Below are 19,390 nucleotides of genomic sequence, written 5' to 3' on the forward strand. Positions count from 1 at the left end.
GCCAGTGAAGCCAACGCAGTCTTTAAACATCTCGCCGCAGTCATGGCACCGGATTATGCAAAATGCCTTCCTGGATTCCTCCTTGTAGACACATAACACATAACATGAGACATAACATAAATATATCACCATTCACTTCTACTTACCGTCATTGTGGATCACAAAGATAAAAGAATAAAATGATAAACGGTCGGGAAATATATGTTCCCCGCGTTTGAATTTCATTGGGCGGCTTGGTTTGCGGTACGCCCAGTGCTTAGTTCGCAGCACGCCCCCCTGTGATGTCACTCGCTACTCCCTGCCTGCAGTTACTCATGACTCAGATCGCCGACGATGTTGTCCCGTACTGCGCATGTGTGACTCAAATAGGGTAGGGACTCAAATCCATAGACATATATACATAGACGCCGCATTGACTGCCTGAGAACGTCGGGCGTGGCCGCCATCTTGGATCGGTGGCGCTTTGACTCCAGTGCGTTCACTTCTATTGAGGAAGGAGGTGTCTGCATAAGTAAAATAACTATAACTCACTTAATTTTCAACCGATTTTCACGCGGTTTGCTTTGTTACAAACGGCAGACATGTAGCTATGATACAGGATGCTTGATGTACGTTAAAAATGCAGGCGTTCATGCTAAAATACGTTCTGCAGGTAGTCACACCACTCACACTACTAGTCACACTACTGGTTATACTATTCAGGTATACACACATATATTATATATATACATATATACACACACACACATATATATATATATATATATATATATATATATATATATATATATATATATATATATATATATACACACACACACACACACACACTATATACACAATACAAAATACAGTATAGCATATTAATGAATGTATTAATATAATTGAATAACAAACTTAAAAACAAAAAACATAATGGATAAAAAGGAGAAAAAAAAGAAACATTTGGGAGGAGTGTGTGTGTGAGGAATTGTATATTAGTGTTATAAATGAAATTATATAATAATGCAATCGCTATGATATATAATTTTATAATATAATACAGTCAAAAATATATGAAATGAAGCAACATACAATAAGATAATACAATATGTTATATTACTGGGTACGCTTATATGATATAATAACATGTAATATAATATGGTATAATAGATTAATATAATATCATACATTCTGGACCATGAGATACAGCTGTACTGTATGATCGTCGTTCATTTGAGTGATCTGATTTTAACTACTATCCTCTCATCTGTACCGCCATGATTGTCTCTGTATGTGTGTGTGTGATGTGAGCAAGTAGAATCATGTTTTTATGAGTTCCTCATTTAAAAAAACACTGAAAATACAGTGGCTCTGTGAGAGAAACAGACAGAGAGAGAAACAGACAGACAGAGAGACAAACAACTGTTGTGAAGTGTGAAGAACAGTTGGTAAAAATGTAAATAGTGTAAATGAAATAAACTCAACTCAACAATCTTTTTATTATTATTTTTATTATTATTATCATAGTGTACCTTATTTTTTGTTACCCCTTATTACATGTTATGGTATAACAGAAATTATGATATTATATTAATCTATTATACCATATTATATTACATGTTATTATATCATATAAGCGTACCCAGTAATATAACATATTGTATTATCTTATTGTATGTTGCTTCATTTCATATATTTTTGACTGTATTATATTATAAAATTATATATAATAGCGATTGGATTATTATATAATTTTCATTTATAACACTAATATACAATTCCTCACACACACACTCCTCCCAAATGTTTATTTTTTTTTCCATTATGACAATGACAATTGTATGCTGTCATCCGTTATGTTTTTTTGGTTTTAAGTTTGTTATGTCTGTTATTAAAATATATTAATACATTCATTAATATGCTATACTGTATTTTGTATTGTGTATATGTGTGTATATATATATATATATATATATATATATATGTGTGTATATATATATATATATATATATATATATATATGTGTATATGTATATATATATATATATATATATATATATATATATATATATATATATATATATATATATGTGTGTATATATATGTATGTATATATATATATATATATATATATATATATATATATATATATATATATATATGTATGTGTATATATATATATATATATATATATATATATAGCATAACTAGTGGTGTGACTACCTGCAGAACGTATTTTAGCATGAAAGCCTGCATTTTTAACGTACATCAAGCATCCTGTATCATAACTACATGTCTGCCGTTTGTAACAAAGCAAACCGCGTAAAAATCGGTTGAAAATTAACTGAGTTATAGTTATTTTACTTATGCATACACCTCCTTCCTCAATAGAAGTGAACGCACTGGAGTCAAAGCGCCACCGATCCAAGATGGCGGCCGCGCCCGACGTCGGCCCCAATAGGAAGCGTCAGTCAATGCGGCATCAGTCACGGGACTTAAAAATATAGAATACAAAGATTAGTAATGGCCGGTGATTACAGCTGGAGGTTCCTGTGAACAGTTTTAGAGGCTTCTCTTTTACTATTGCGGTCTATGGGAAAAAAGCTTTCTGGGCCCCATGGGATTTTTTGTTGCAGTACCGCGGCTGGACACTGGGAAAAATCGGCGTGCCTGCTGAGCGCGAGGCTGGGGGAGTGTCTAGTACTAGAGAGAGAGAGTGGCGACAACGGAAGTTCAAAAAGCTGGCCGATCACGTGGTCCATGTAGCGCCCCAAAGTTCCCGGAAGTGCTGGCGGGCAATTCAAAAACTTGAGGAAAACCACGACAATCAGTAAAGAATGTCAATAAATGTTTCGCTTTGGAATATTTTTATGCTTATGTTAATTGATTTGAACTCTGTTAAGTTTACTCAACCTGTACATTCTTTGACAACAACAGTAAAATCGTAATATATCTGTTGATTTTAAACTTAAGACGTGAGTGAAGCGGACTGACAGATGACAATGATTTTCCAATTGACTACTACACAATAAGCCTGACTCACAACATATATAATCAATGTGTTCTAATAAGAAATCCGTGGAAAATAAATTAAATTCTATCTAGAGTTATATCACTGCTTAACTGTTACCTATTCTTCCTTATAAATGTAAGATATACTGTATGCTTGTGTTAATTGCTTTGACCTGTTGTCTCTTTGCTAAACCATGTAAATTCTGTACATTTACACGTGTGATACTTCCTTTTTTAAGTTTCAGACTTGAGTGAGGCAGGATAACAGGTAATTAACAATAAATCTGGATTCCCAACAGCATAATTGTCAAATTAAAAATGAATTTGAATTAATTGCAAATAAACTGAATTCTACCGTTTGCTACCTATTGTTACCTATACCTTTATAATTATATATGCTTATGTTAACTTCTAAATCTGTTACCTTTACTAAACCAATATTTTCTCTCTTTTTTTTTACTTTCAGAGTTAGGCAGACTAACAGGTGACCCACAATGATTTGTCAATTGACTACACACAATAAGTTTGGACTTGCAACAGCATAATAACTGTATTCTAATATTTGAATTCATTGCAAATAAATTGAGTTCTATCACTATTTAACTGTTCTTGCTTATCAAACTTACTCTACTGATGGATGCATAGTAAATCACAGTCCTTTTTTCCCAACGCACTGAAGACCACAATGAAACAAACAGATCAGCAGCATTGCAAGCTGTTTGTCTCATTTCTGCTATGTTGTCCTTGATACAGTATTGAGATATAGATATATATATACACACACACACACACACACACACACACACGTGAGGTAATCACATTCAAACAATGCATTTGCACTTTTGCACACTTTCAAATACCAGACCATTAGGAAATTTGAGCCTTTTTTTTTTATTCAAAAAATAGAAAAAAGAACAGGAAAACAATGAACAAACCAAGGGAAGTTAGGTTGCAAACTGGAGGGAAAAATGAGAGGAAACAAACAAAAGATGTTAATGGTAGCAAGACCTAAACAAAGTTGAATATCAGGCTGGAACAGAACAGCTGAAGCTGCTTCAGGACAGTGCTGGACCAGAACCAGGTCTGGACCAGGTCTGGACCAGAACAGAGCTGGACCAGAACAGCTGAAGCTGCTTCAGGACAGTGCTGGACCAGGGCAGAGCTGGACCAGGACCAGGCTGGACCAGAACAGAGCTGGAACAGAACAGCTGAAGCTGCTTCAGGACAGTGCTGGACCAGGGCAGAGCTGGACCAGGACCAGGCTGGACCAGAACAGAGCTGGAACAGAACAGCTGAAGCTGCTTCAGGACAGAGCTGGACCAGGGCAGAGAGTGATGCTCTGCTGTCTCTCTGCTTCTGTCTGGACTCTGCCCTCCTCCTGCAACCCAGGAGAGGAAATACAAGTATCAGTATTAGTACCAGAACTACAACAGTACACAGTAGAAACACCTAGTAACTTTTACGTGATTTGGTTGTTTGCCCAGTTATAATAGTATAATGATCTCTTGAAAAAAAAAAAAAGAAATCAGGTTGTCCAATACACACCACAGTAATGACATGAATTACATTAAACAGAACTACAGTCAAGTCAGTGCAATGCAGTGTTGAGAGACATTAGGAGACCATCCTCATCCTCATAAGCTTTACCTGTCATTCCGCAGCCTAAATGATATTTAAAAAAATAAATAAATAAATAAATTGATGTATAACTGCAATCACACTCCCTACACATTAACCTTGCTACTAGTATAAATTGACAGGGTTGTTATAGCCTGTTCAGAGAGCAGAATCTACAGTTATCAGCCTGTTGCACGGGTTGTTATGGTTATCTAGTGTGATAGCCTAAACTTTTACCTTTTAATATTCCCTAAATCCTCTAATCTATACGGAGAAAATACGCCAACATAATTAATTACTCGTGTCAATTTAATTCCGATGCCCCACTGATACCAGAATGTAATTCTTTAAACGTTTTACCTCGAACAAGTGTTGCTCCTACCAGCTCCTCCATTGAAATACATTGAGCAGCAGTTAGCTTGCGCTAACTTCCGGGAACTTCCGAGGGGCTCCATGCGCCGCCATTGCTGTGAAAAAACTGAACCATTGCAGTGAACGGAGTTGTCGCCACTCTCTCTCTCTAGTACTCTAGCTAACCCTAACCCGTTATATAATAGATCCATGGTAGCGCCCCAAAGTTCCCGGAAGTGCTGGCGGGCAATTCAAAAACTGGAGGAAAACCACGACAATCAGTAAAGAATGTCAATAAATGTTTCGCTTTGGAATATTTTCATGCTTATGTTAATTGATTTGAACTCTGTTAAGTTTACTCAACCTGTACATTCTTTGACAACAACAGTAAAATCGTAATATATCTGTTGATTTTAAACTTAAGACGTGAGTGAAGCGGACTGACAGATGACAGTGATTTTCCAATTGACTACTACACAATAAGCCTGACTCACAACATATATAATCAATGTGTTCTAATAAGAAATCCGTGGAAAATAAATTAAATTCTATCTAGAGTTATATCACTGCTTAACTGTTACCTATTCTTCCTTATAAATGTAAGATATACTGTATGCTTGTGTTAATTGCTTTGACCTGTTGTCTCTTTGCTAAACCATGTAAATTCTGTACATTTACACGTGTGATACTTCCTTTTTTAAGTTTCAGACTTGAGTGAGGCAGGATAACAGGTAATTAACAATAAATCTGGATTCCCAACAGCATAATTGTCAAATTAAAAATGAATTTGAATTAATTGCAAATAAACTGAAATCTACAATTTGCTACCTATTGTTACCTATACCTTTATAATTATATATGCTTATGTTAACTTCTAAATCTGTTACCTTTACTAAACCAATATTTTCTCTCTTTTTTTTTACTTTCAGAGTTAGGCAGACTAACAGGTGACCCACAATGATTTGTCAATTGACTACACACAATAAGTTTGGACTTGCAACAGCATAATAACTGTATTCTAATATTTGAATTCATTGCAAATAAATTGAGTTCTATCACTATTTAACTGTTCTTGCTTATCAAACTTACTCTACTGATGGATGCATAGTTTTCTGTTCAGCACTGTAGCCAGGCTGACAAAGAGTCACAGCTCTGTGGAGCCGTGTATTCCTGCAGCTCTCAGTAGTGAAGACTTTATGAGCTTCTTTAACAGTAAAATCACGAGAATTAGAGAAGAAATCAACCAGCCGGTTGTGGGCGTTTCTTCAGCTTTAGCGACTTCCCTAGGCTCTGACTTGTCTCTAGACTGTTTTGATCCTATAGACCTCCCTGAGCTGACCTCACTCGTTAATAGAGCTAAGTCTACCACATGTATGTTAGACCCCATCCCGACTCGACTATTCAAAAATGTTTTTTCTCTTATTGGTGTGACAATACTGGACCAAATCAACCTATCCCTAAGCTTAGGATATGTACCACAGGTTTTCAAAGTGGCAGTAATTAAACCTTTACTTAAAAAACCTTCCCTTGACCCAGACACCTTAGCTAATTATAGGCCAATTTCTAACCTTCCATTTGTATCTAAAATTCTGGAAAAGGCAGTTTCAAGCCAGTTATGTGACTATTTGTATAGAAATGATCTGTTTGAAGTCTTTCAGTCAGGGTTCAGAATGCATCATAGCACAGAGACAGCACTGGTTCGAGTTACGAATGACCTTCTTATGGCCTCAGATAAGGGATTAGTGTCCATACTGGTTCTACTGGACCTCAGTGCTGCTTTTGACACTGTTGACCATGGCATTTTACTGCACAGGTTAGAGCATGTTGTTGGGATTAAAGGGACAGCTCTACGTTGGTTTAAATCATATCTATCTGACAGGTTCCAGTTTGTTCATGTACATGAGGTTTCTTCAGAACAGTCGAGGGTCTGTTATGGTGTTCCGCAGGGTTCAGTGCTAGGGCCAGTCTTGTTCAGTTTATACATGCAGCCGTTGGGAAGTATAATCCAGAATCACGGCATACACTTTCATTGTTATGCTGATGATACGCAGCTCTACTTGTCTATGAAGCCGGATGAAACAGAACCGTTAGTTAAACTTCAGGCATGTCTTAGGGACATCAAGGACTGGATGTCCAGAAATTTCTTGCTTCTAAATTCAGATAAAACAGAGGTTATCATTCTTGGTCCAGAGCATCTTAGGAAGGGATTAGATGGTGTTGCGATGGCTTCCAGTGCAACTGTGAGAAACCTTGGTGTTGTTTTCGATCAGGATTTGTCGTTTAAACCATATGTTAATCAGGTTTGTAAAATAGCGTTTTTCCATCTCCGTAATATTGCAAAAATTAGGAAAATCCTCTCGCAGAGGGATGCAGAGAAACTAGTTCATGCGTTTGTATCTTCTAGACTGGATTACTGTAATGTGTTGTTAGCAGGATGTCCAAGTAATTTGCTGAATAGGCTCCAGCTGATCCAAAATGCAGCAGCACGAGTACTGACAGGAATTCGCAGGAGAGACCACGTCTCTCCAGTGTTAGCGTCGCTCCATTGGCTACCTGTAAAATTCAGAATTCAATTTAAAATTTTATTACTTGCATATAAAGCCCAAAACGGCTTAGCTCCGCAGTATTTACAAGATTTGATAGTACCTTATGTTCCTGGCCGAGCTCTCCGCTCCCAGGGTGCAGGTTTACTCGTAGTTCCTAGAGTATCTAAATGTAGATTTGGAGGGCGGGCGTTCTGCTATCAGGCACCATTACTTTGGAACCAACTTCCAATCTGGGTTAAGGAGGCTGACACCACCTCCACCTTTAAAACTAAACTTAAAACCTTTCTGTTTAGTAAAGCTTATAGTTAGTGTTAAGTAAACCTCTAGCTGGTGTTGGTAAATCTCTAGGTAGTGTAAACTTTAGTGTGTTAGAGTCAGTAGTCATTGTCGCAGCTATAGAACAAAACTATAATAGTTGGTCTCAAATATAGCTTGGTGGTAGATATGCTGCTATAGGCTTATGCTGCAGGGGGGCACCGACATGATCCGCTGGGCGGTGCCTCTCACCCTTCTTCTCCTCTCCTTTTCCCTGCCTCTCTTCTCCATTACCATTTTTATTTATTATAAATATCTCATAGCTATCATTTTTGTCCATTGTTCCTGTAGTTTCTTGTGCCGGCCCCCCTTTTTTCTCTTTTGTGTATGTTTGCAGGCCGGAGCCTCAGGAGCTGCGTTCTGGCCTGTGTTCCGGGCCCTCCCCCCCCTCTGGTCATCCCATTGCTTCTTCCACCTGCCTACGTGGATGTCTGCTGTTGCTGCTTCCGCCTGCCTGCACCCCCCCCCCCTCTGGTCATCCCGCTGCTGCTTCCACATGACTGTTGTGTGCTGCTGACGCCCCCCCCCCCCCCCCTCTGGTCATCCCGCTGCTGCTTCCACATGACTGTTGTGTGCTGCTGACGCCCCCCCCCCCCCACCTCTGGTCATCCCGCTGCTGCTTCCACCTGCCTGCTGTGTGCTGTCGACGTCCCTGACTCCCCCAGTCTGGCCTTCGGCAGGAGGGTCCCCCCTTATGAGCCTGGTCCTGCTCAAGGTTTCTTCCCTCCTAAAGGGGAGTTTTTCCTTGCCACTGTTTGGCTTAAGGCTTTTCTCCCACTAAGGGAGTTTTTACCTGCCATTGTTTATATAATAATTGCTCGGGGGTTTATGTTTATGTTTATGTTTATGTTTATGTTTATGTTCATGTTCTGGATCTCTGGAAAGCGTCTAGAGACAACATCTGTTGTATTAGACGCTATATAAATAAAATTGAATTGAAATTGAATTGAATAGTAAATCACAGTCCTTTTTTCCCAACGCACTGAAGACCACAATGAAACAAACAGATCAGCAGCATTGCAAGCTGTTTGTCTCATTTCTGCTATGTTGTCCTTGATACAGTATTGAGATATAGATATATATATACACGCACGCACGCACGCACACACACACACACACACACACACACACACACACACACACACACACACACACACACACACACACACACACACGTGAGGTAATCACATTCAAACAATGCATTTGCACTTTTGCACACTTTCAAATACCAGACCATTAGGAAATTTGAGCCTTTTTTTTATTCAAAAAATAGAAAAAAGAACAGGAAAACAATGAACAAACCAAGGGAAGTTAGGTTGCAAACTGGAGGGAAAAATGAGAGGAGACAAACAAAAGATGTTAATGGTAGCAAGACCTAAACAAAGTTGAATATCAGGCTGGAACAGAACAGCTGAAGCTGCTTCAGGACAGTGCTGGATCAGGGCAGAGAGTGATGCTCTGCTGTCTCTCTGCTTCTGTCTGGACTCTGCCCTCCTCCTGCAACCCAGGAGAGGAAATACAAGTATCAGTATTAGTACCAGAACTACAACAGTACACAGTAGAAACACCTAGTAACTTTTACGTGATTTGGTTGTTTGCCCAGTTATAATAGTATAATGATCTCTTGAAAAAAAAAAAAAGAAATCAAGTTGTCCAATACACACCACAGTAATGACATGAATTACATTAAACAGAACTACAGTCAAGTCAGTGTAATGCAGTGTTGAGAGACATTAGGAGACCATCCTCATCCTCATAAGCTTTACCTGTCATTCCGCAGCCTAAATGATATTTAAAAAAATAAATAAATAAATAAATTGATGTATAACTGCAATCACACTCCCTACACATTAACCTTGCTACTAGTATAAATTGACAGGGTTGTTATAGCCTGTTCAGAGAGCAGAATCTACAGTTATCAGCCTGTTGCACGGGTTGTTATGGTTATCTAGTGTGCTAGCCTAAACTTTTACCTTTTAATATTCCCTAAATCCTCTAATCTATACGGAGAAAATACGCCAACATAATTAATTACTCGTGTCAATTTAATTCCGATGCCCCACTGATACCAGAATGTAATTCTTTAAACGTTTTACCTCAAACAAGTGTTGCTCCTACCAGCTCCTCCATTGAAATACATTGAGCAGCAGTCAGCTTGCGCTAACTTCCGGGAACTTCCGAGGGGCTCCATGCTCCGCCATTGCTGTGAAAAAACTGAACCATTGCAGTGAACGGAGTTGTCGCCACTCTCTCTCTCTAGTACTCTAGTCTGAGCATGCTGCGGATTTCTTTCCAGATCAGTACAACATCCGGGTATTTTTCGCACACTGCAGATTTCCTTCTGTTCACATACAGCATACTACTTACTACACTTTGGCCAAATCAGTGTATACTTGTAGTACAGTATGCGAATTCGGAAACGGTAGTACGCAGCTTCTTGTTACCCGTTACGCGTGATGTAGTCTGCGTACGTAACAATGCACGCACGCACGCACGCACGCACGTGTCACAAAAATGTTCTATCATCTTCATGCGTGCGTTCATGCGTGCGTTCATGCGTGCGTTCGCAAAAAACGTGTAAATTTTACACGTAGTCACTACGCGTACTGTGATCACGCGTGACCGTTATAAATCAATGGGGAAACTACATTACATGTTACCCGTTGCTTTGCTGCACAGGCGTCAAAGCACGCGCGAGTGACACGCTCAGTCGACAGCTGCGCACGCATTATGACTCGTATGGAACTTCATACACACAGGCACACACACGCACACACAGGCACACGCATACACACACGCACACACACACACACACACACACACACACACACACACACACACACACACACACACACACACACACACACACACACACACACACCGACACACAATTAATTAATTGTTTTCATGTTTTAAAAGGAGTTAAAATGGTTAACACGATGATTGAACATGGGTTCTGTGTTCGACTCTTTTGCCTGGCCGACAGCAAACAGTGACAGCGCTGCTCGGTGATCGATTAAACATGACTGTTTGACGTGTTGCATCGGGATCAGTGTGATGTGATGGTGAACGGATGAACATCTGGCTGCCACGTGTTGTGTAGTATTTTTTTACTTGTATCTTTTCCCCGGCAGCGGGGTGTAACAGTAGTGTGAGCAGTCCTGCGGAGCGACATGTGTGTGGGAGTGTTGCTGCTGCTGCTGAGCAGCGGCTGGGCCGCCACGCTGCAGCAACAGGCGCGTCAGCCCGGAGACCCGCAGCCCGGAGACCCGAAGCCGGGTAAGTTCAGGCCTCACTACAAAAACACCCGTTCTATCAACATGTCAGTCCCTTATGGAGCCAAATCAAGCCCAGAAGTTTTGCTAATTTGAAAATGAAATTGTAATTGAAAAACTAAGATTTGAACCTGAAAATTCAAGTTTTGATTATGAACTTATTTATTTATTATTATATTATATAATTTTTTTTTCAGTTTCACATCTTTTTTTTCAGTTTCACATCTTTTTTTTTCAGGTTCAAATCTTTTTTCAGTTTCACATCTTTTTTTCGGTTTCAGATCTTTTTTTTTCAGTTTCACATCCTTTTTTCAGTTTCAGACTTGATCTGGCGTAGGGGGCGTGACATCAACGGAGAGGGGGCGTGGCATCAACTGAGAGGGGGCGTGGCGTCAACTGAGAGGGGGCGTGGCATCATGAGTGACAGCATAACAGAGAAGGCGGGGGACGTTCCTCAGTCATGTTGCCTTCAGGAAACGTTTGGTTGCAGACGTTATCAGTAGAAGTTTGATTCAACACTGTATTTACACTATATTCACGTGATTGGCAGTGGAAAAAACTGTCACTAGTGACACATTTCTGTTTAAAAAGCTGTTTTAGACTGTACTTGGCACCGATCGCAGTATAAAAACAATAAACTGAGCCAGACTGTACAGTTCAACAGCCGCACTTTAAAGTTTGATATTTCCCAATTCCACATTATGGTTTGCGATGGCGTCTGCTCCGCCAGCACAAGCCGTGGGCCCCAGCAATCAGGTAAGAAATAGGTACATAAAGGGAAAAAACGTCTTTAGGTGGGGAAAGCTGGAGATTAAACAAAAAAAAAAAGATGAACCACCTTGGGCCCCCTGAGCAAGGCCCTTAACCCTAATTGCTTCAGTGTGTGTCTCAGATGTAAGTCGCTTTGGATAAAAGCGTGAAAATGAAATGACAGTAGTAGTAAACATACTGTAGGGCTCGCATTAACTAGCTTTATGCTATTAGTTAGTGGTTCTAAATTTTACACTTCTTACTGCACAGGTGTCAAACTGAATCCACGGAGGGCCGGTGTCCTGAATGTTTTAGATGTGTAGCGGTCCCCGCCGAAAGATGGTCAAGTCTTTGACTGATGGTATTGAATTTATTTAAACCCATAAACCAACGTGAGAACTGTCAGGAAAAGTGAAACAAACCACAAGCTCAGTTGCTATTTGACATACTTATAAAGAGCAATACTGTCACTCAATCACATAGGATCCAAAGGTAAATAATAAAACAAAAAGTATTTGAAAGTCTTTTACAGTAATTTCTTAAATTCCAAAACCATTATTAATTACTGCAGTTAAAGGCAAACAATTAAGGCACATGAATTAAACAACATCATCTTATTTAATGAATTAAATTTACCATAACAGCTGTTTTTAAATCAAGTAATGAAATACCTTCTTTTAACCTTTTTAATAATGTAAATATACTATCATGAAACACGTTTGTCCATACTGTATAGAATATGCTCATAATAATTATCAATTCGTTTGGAAACAAGAAGGAGTAAGAGGAGTGTAACCAAAACAAACCATTCAATTGCAACAAGCTTGCTTCTCCAAAAACGTGTTCATTTTATAAACAAAAAACACAACCAAAGTTACTAACCTTATGCCTCTTCGGGGGGTGCTAAACTATATTGAGTCTCAAAGACAAACAATACAAATGTGCGGTTTTGCTTTGTAACTGTGAAAACACGCGCCGTTTCTCTCTCTGGTGGTTATGTAAAGTCTATGTTGCGACGCACATCCTATTGCGTCACCCTTTCAAAATAAAAGTATTTGACTCAACACACAAAATAGCAGGAAACCAACTTAAAAACATGCAAGTTTCAAAATAAGCTCTCAATAACAAGATCTAAACACTCAATATATAAAAAAGGCAATCCAAAATGTAACTGGGTTCTTTACAAGATGTCTCCCTCTTCCAACACACCTGATTCAATTGATTGGGTCATTATCAGGCTTCTGCAGAGCCTGATGATGAGCTGATAGCTCATCAACTACTAATAACAACTCATATCAACAACTAATAGCATAAAGCTAGTTAAAGGAGCTTGAGGCAGGATTTATGAAAAAAATTAGTATACGTTTTAAGTTTTCTAGTAATAATGTCAGATGAAGCGTTCCAAACCAAAACGAATGAGCCCTCTAGTGTATCTCTCCGTTGCCTTGAACAGGCTTTGTGCTGCAAAATGTGCTGCAATTCGGACTCCGAATTTCCCGCGCTGGGCTGCGGATGTGACGTCACATGACGCTGCATGCACGTTCTCCCCGTTCTCCCGTGCCGGCTTCGCTGTTGGCTGCAGTACCCCCGACGGCCGTCGTGGCGAAGGGTGGCGCTAGAGAATCTCATTTCTTAAAAGGAGTCTCATGCTCCTTTAATGCTATAAAGTGTTGAATCATACTTCTACTGATAACTTCTGCAACCTACGTTTCCTGAAGGCAACATGACTGAGGGACGTCCCCAGCCTTCTCTGTTATGCTGTCATTCAAGATACCACGCCCCTCTCAGTTGAGGCCACGCCCCTCTCAGTTGATGTCACGCCCCTCTCAGTTGATGCCACACCCCCTACGCCGGATCGGGGCCAAAAATCTGAAACTGAAAAAAAGATGTGAAACTGAAAAAAAATAAAAAATTAAAAATTAAACTAAAATAATAAGTTCATAATTCAAACTTGAATTTTCAGGTTCAAATCTTAGTTTTTCAATTACAATTTCATTTTCAAATTAGCATAACTTATGGCCTTCATTTGGCTCCATAGTCACCTACCAGTTATTGTTCTGGGCCCATGAAGCAACATTCAGTAAGTCCTCTAATCAGCAGTTTCGGATTTTATAGGATATTTAGCAGTGTTGCCTACGTTCCAATTTCTTATGTGTTCCTGAAAATAATCCATAGTCTACTATTGTGTTGGCCGCCTTTCACAGAATCATTGATGAATATAAAGTTGGATTGAGTTCAGTCCCCTACACTGCACAAATAATATGTTCACATTAGGGCTGCACGATTAATCGTTAAAGAATCGCGATCTCGATTCATGCTTGAACGCAATCTCATTTCCAAATGACGACGATTTAAATTTTTTATTTATTTATTTATTTTTTTTTTTTTTATGTTTATTGTTTTTATGTTCAATGTCAGCTGTTACAAAGTTGATGCCAGTCTTTTATCAGGCACCATCATATTTTTTGTAACGTTTACCTTTTGTATCGGCAGCTTCTTTTTTTTTTTTTTTTTTTTTTTTTTTTTTTTTTTTTTTTTTTTTTTTTTTTTTTTTCGGTCAATCACAAACAAAAATGAAAAAAACAACAAACAAGATAACACAGGTTTTTCCCTGGTCAACATTGTGATTTGACCGAAAAGGTCTGGGCTTGAAGCATAAAGCTTATCTTGCCCACCTTTTAACAGAATAAAATATACAAAAAAACAAATGAAGTATCATAAGTCTACACAGAATAATAATAATAGTAATAATAATAATAATAATAATAATAATAGTTATAATAATAGTAATAATAATAATAATAACAATAATAATGATGGTGATGATAATAGTAATAGTAATAATGATAATAATAATAGCAATAATATGATAATAATAATAATGATAGCTCTGAAAACAGAAAGTGAAAAGATGCTAAGGAAACCGGCAAAACCAATGTAAGTTGTCATTTTATCTCGTGCATGTGTGCATTCTTCATTGTTTGTTTATTGTGTTTCTATATATGTGTCCATTACCTTTGCTTTGAATAATATTTTGTATGCTTTTATTGAATTTGCTAGTTTAAGGTCATTTTCTAATGAGTTCCACAGTTTTACTCCTAAAACAGAAATACATCTTCCCTTTGCGTTTGTTCTAACTGTTGTTGTGTCAAACATTGCAGTTCCCCTGAGGTCGTGTTTGCCCTCTCTTGGCTTGAACAGTTCCTGCATGCAGCCCGGAAGTAAATTGTTGTAAGCCTTGTATATTATAACAGTGGTGTTCAGATTGACTATGTCTTGGAATTTAAGTGTATTGTTATGAATGAAAAGCGGGTTTGTTGGTGCAAGATACTCAGCCAAGTTTACAATTCTAATTGCTTTTTTTTGTAAAATATAAATGGGTTGAGTTATTGATTTGTACGTATTCCCCCACACTTCCACACAATAAGTCAGGTATGGGAGTAGTAGGGATCTGTATAGTACTTGTAATGATCTTTTATTTACAATACCTTTCATTTTATATAATATAGCTATTGTTTTAGATAATTTTCTTTTTAAGGTATTAATATATGGCTTCCATATGAGTTTTTCATCAATAGTTATTCCTAAAAATGTAGTAGTGTTTGTTTGTTCTAGTTTTATGTTATTAATAATTAGGTTTATTGGAGCATTTATCATTTTGTTGCCAAAAACAATGAATTTGGTTTTACTGATATTTAATGATAGCTTATTTATTTTAAACCATTTATTCACTATGTTGAGGTCCTTCTGTACTACATGCAGGAGCTGCTCCAGATCTGTACCAGACACGTACAGGCTTGTGTCGTCTGCAAATAAGACACACTGCATTTTTTGTAGGGCTTTACATATATCGTTTATATATAGGATAAATAATTTTGGCCCTAGTACAGAGCCTTGAGGAACTCCAAAAGTTATTTGTAAGGGTTCCGACTCGACTCCGTTTAGGCTAACAAATTGCATTCTTTTATCTAAATAGCTTTCCAGCCAAGAGAGGGCAATACCCCTGATTCCATATCGATATAATTTTTTTAATAGTATTTTTATTTCTTAATAGCAGCAAAAGGCAATGGGGGGTTCATCCCAGCCAGAGGAATAATTTGTTGCCTCAGAACTACAGGATCTGTTACAAGTCCCCTTTCTGAAAGGGTGTTCAACTCAGGGAGGAACAAATATTGTTCAAAATTGTTATTATTGTTTAAATTATTCAAAGGTTTGTGTAAAGAAGACAAGAGATGTTTATTGTTATTATATTTTTGTTCAGCTGTTGCAAAGTTAAAGTAATAAGTGCAATAAATTTTATATTGGAAAAAAATCGTGAGAGAATCGTGATCTCAATTCTAAGCAAAAAAATCGGGATTCTCATTTTGTCCAGAATCGTGCAGCCCTAGTTCACATGACAGTTCGACATTTGTCAGCTGTTATTTTTGTTTCTTGATGTATATTATCCTTGTTTTTAACTGCCACATTTTGTGGCTATGCAAAGATTGTTTTTTAATTTTGTTTTTCACAGGAAGATGCATCAACATGTATGAAGAAATGTATGTAATTAATTTATTCTATGCAAATTATATTAAAATGTGAACTAAATCGTACAGTGTTTCTAAGCACAAGAAGTGAATGTTATCCACTCAAAATACTCATCAAATATGCCTGAGACGGACTTTCACAAATACCCTAAGGCCCTAGGTGGATTGAAAATCAGCATTTCACCTCTAGAGGATTTATGGAGTTTATTAGTTAGCATTTTGAATTCAGTACAGTTCAATGTTATTTATATAGTGTTTATTACAACACAAATTATCTCTGGGTGCTTTCCAGAGACCCAGAATATGACATTTTTGAGTTGGTGTTTTTTAACTGATATTAGAAAAAGAGTAGGCGGAGGATGCTACTCCAGACACAAAATCCAACTGCGTTAGCAACACAGCTCAGGAAATGTATCCAGAAAGGTATCCAAATGAACTAAAACCAGCCAACATTCAGGTTCATTAGCGCTAATTCAGGAACATCTTTGTCATTCTGAAGCCACATTCTCCTGTCATCAGCCTCTTCCTTGTTATAGTAGTGATGGGCAGTTGAAGCATCGTGAAGCTCTCAGGCTTTCCTTCGGATTGTACCAAAACAGATTTAAAGCTTCATGGCTTCAGTCTAAGTAACAATAGTGACATCTGGTGGCCAATTAAGGCATAGGACGCTCTCAAGAGCGTGACTGAAGCAATGACACCATTTCAATCCCATGTCAGCAGTATACATTCAGCAAAGTCTGTGCTGTCATTTTTAAATCTAGAATAAATAAGCGGCGGAAAATGGATGGATGGATGGATGGATGGATGGATGGATGGATGGATGGATGGATGGATGGATGGATGAATGGCTATTCATCGTCCTGTAGTCGACTTTCTGTTAAACAGAAAATATCACTTGATCTCGGTAATTAGATAGTTTACAAATAGAGGCCTCTATTACGCTGCAATTGGTGAACTTTTGGAGCACGGGGAATCGACACCAATTCTATTTTGCTTGGCACCATCATCATTCTTCAATTACATAATACATTCCTATATTTGTATTGGCAGGCGGTAGTCCCCCAGAAGCAGCAGAGAAGCGTGTAAGACTGCAGCTCTGCATCCTGGTCTGAACCAGGATTGTTAGGGGGAGCTGCATCATCCCAGCGATGACATGCGTCTTGGTCAGATTGGGAAAGGGTGCAGAGTGTGTGTGTGTGTGTACACTGGTCGGCGGCTCTCTCTTCAGCAGTTATGAAATGTCATGACAGCCACTGTACATTAAAGGTTATAGTTGATGGAGTATAACTGTCACCAGAAACAAATCACACATGAAAACTCTCCCTGTGTTTGTACAGGGACTGAATGGCCCTTAGCCAGGGACGCAGCCCCCCCCCCCCCTGCAACATGGTCCAATGTCTTCCCCAAATCCACAGAAAACATTTGGATGGGTTGGACAAACTAATGCTTTCTCCAAGACCCAAGTGAAGGATTAGAACGGTGTCTCAGGGGCAGGTTAGAACCCGGGGGACCAAGGAGTGGGATTCCCCTGTAATTGAAACACACCCTCCAATTGCTCTTTTTAAAAAGGGGAACCACCCTCTTACTTAGAGTACTGACCCCCATTATCCATACAGTTCAGAGACACCCTTAAGGAACTTACACAGAACGTTTTAACTCTTTCAGCAACCTCCACTGCAGAATTTGGGAAGCCCATTCCAGAGTCCCAAGACTTAATACGTGGAAGACGACTTGGCAGAGTTGAGAAAATCCTTGAAGTATTCTTTTTTTCTTTCCAATTACATCCCCAGCTGATGTCAACAGCACCCCACCTTTATTATACACAGTGTCTGTGTTACTATACGCAGTGGTGACCTCGCCAAACTCCTCCATTCCAATAGTTTTTGTCCTGGACTGTTCAGCTGTCGCTGAAAGCACACATTGCCTTGCATGCAGAACTGCTTGCATGGTCCTACAAGCTAACCCAGCTTGACAGGACTCCTTCTGCAGCTTGACAAACTTGTTACCTGGCATGTCCAACACTGGGTTCAAGAATTGTCACCTCAACAGGCACTGACAAGCTTTCAGCCACAACTACAGTTGGCTGCAAACTCTGTTTGGTTACGTCAACAATGAAGGCATGGAACATTCAGACTCCATGTCCCCAATTCTGACTGAGTTTTGCCAGTTGAAGATACTTCTGTCAGGTTTCTCTGTGAAACAAACCCTCACTACAGGACTGTCTCAGAAAATTAGAATATTGTGATAAAGTTCTTTATTTTCTGTAATGAAATTAAAAAAACAAAAATGTCATACATTCTGGATTCATTACAAATCAACTGAAATATTGCAAGCCTTTTATTATTTTAATATTGCTGATTACGGCTTACAGTTTAAGATTAAGATTCCCAGAATATTCAAATTTTTTGGGATAGGATATTTTAGTTTTCTTAAGCTGTAAGCCGATTGGTCGGGGGGTTGGAGTCAGACGTCTGAGTCAGGAGGAGGAAATCAGAGAAAGAGACTCTGATGGATTCTTCATTTTATTCAACAGGCAGCAAAAGTCTGTTTCATGATCCAACTCTGAGGTGCAGATGTTCATAAAGCTGGCGCTGAGGAGAGAATTAAAAAGGGATCTAGACGGGAGATAAGGAACAACCAGATCCACCAGGAGCTCTGACACTTCATAGCTGCTCACGGCTCCAGCTGACTTTTCAGCAGCGCAGAGACAAACAAAATTTTAAAAAAAGCGTCGCCACTTGAAGCTTCTCTCTCTCTCATTTTATAACTTGATATGGAACACAAGCCACAGACCCAGCAGCACATCTATCATCTCCTCCAGGTTCTACATCTTTAGTGTTGTTGTCTTCTTCGTTTAGATCACACAATCAAATACGTCACAGCAGCTTCACTCCAACCTCCTACTTCTGATCTGGGTATCTAAAAACAAACGAGGGCAAGGCGAGTGGAGGCGAGTCTCGCTGAGTAGGTACTAGTGTAAAAGCTCTGATCTTGATCTTAAACCTTTCGTTGTTCA

The 19,390-nt window shown here is 38.7% G+C and overlaps 1 protein-coding gene across 2 annotated transcripts in view; it reads left to right on the plus strand.

Moving 5' to 3' along the window:
• Positions 1-10,865: 10,865 nt before the first annotated feature.
• The window catches only part of cpz (carboxypeptidase Z), a 32,734-nt gene continuing 24,209 nt past the window's right edge, over positions 10,866-19,390 (plus strand). For both annotated transcript variants that reach the window (XM_061728258.1, XM_061728266.1), the window contains exon 1: positions 10,866-11,102. In XM_061728258.1, the coding sequence (XP_061584242.1) occupies positions 10,997-11,102 (106 nt within the window). In that variant the 5' untranslated portion in view covers positions 10,866-10,996. The remainder of the gene's footprint in view (positions 11,103-19,390) is intronic.

Source organism: Cololabis saira, chromosome 1 (genome assembly GCF_033807715.1).
Source record: "Cololabis saira isolate AMF1-May2022 chromosome 1, fColSai1.1, whole genome shotgun sequence".
NCBI classification, from domain to species: domain Eukaryota; kingdom Metazoa; phylum Chordata; class Actinopteri; order Beloniformes; family Belonidae; genus Cololabis; species Cololabis saira.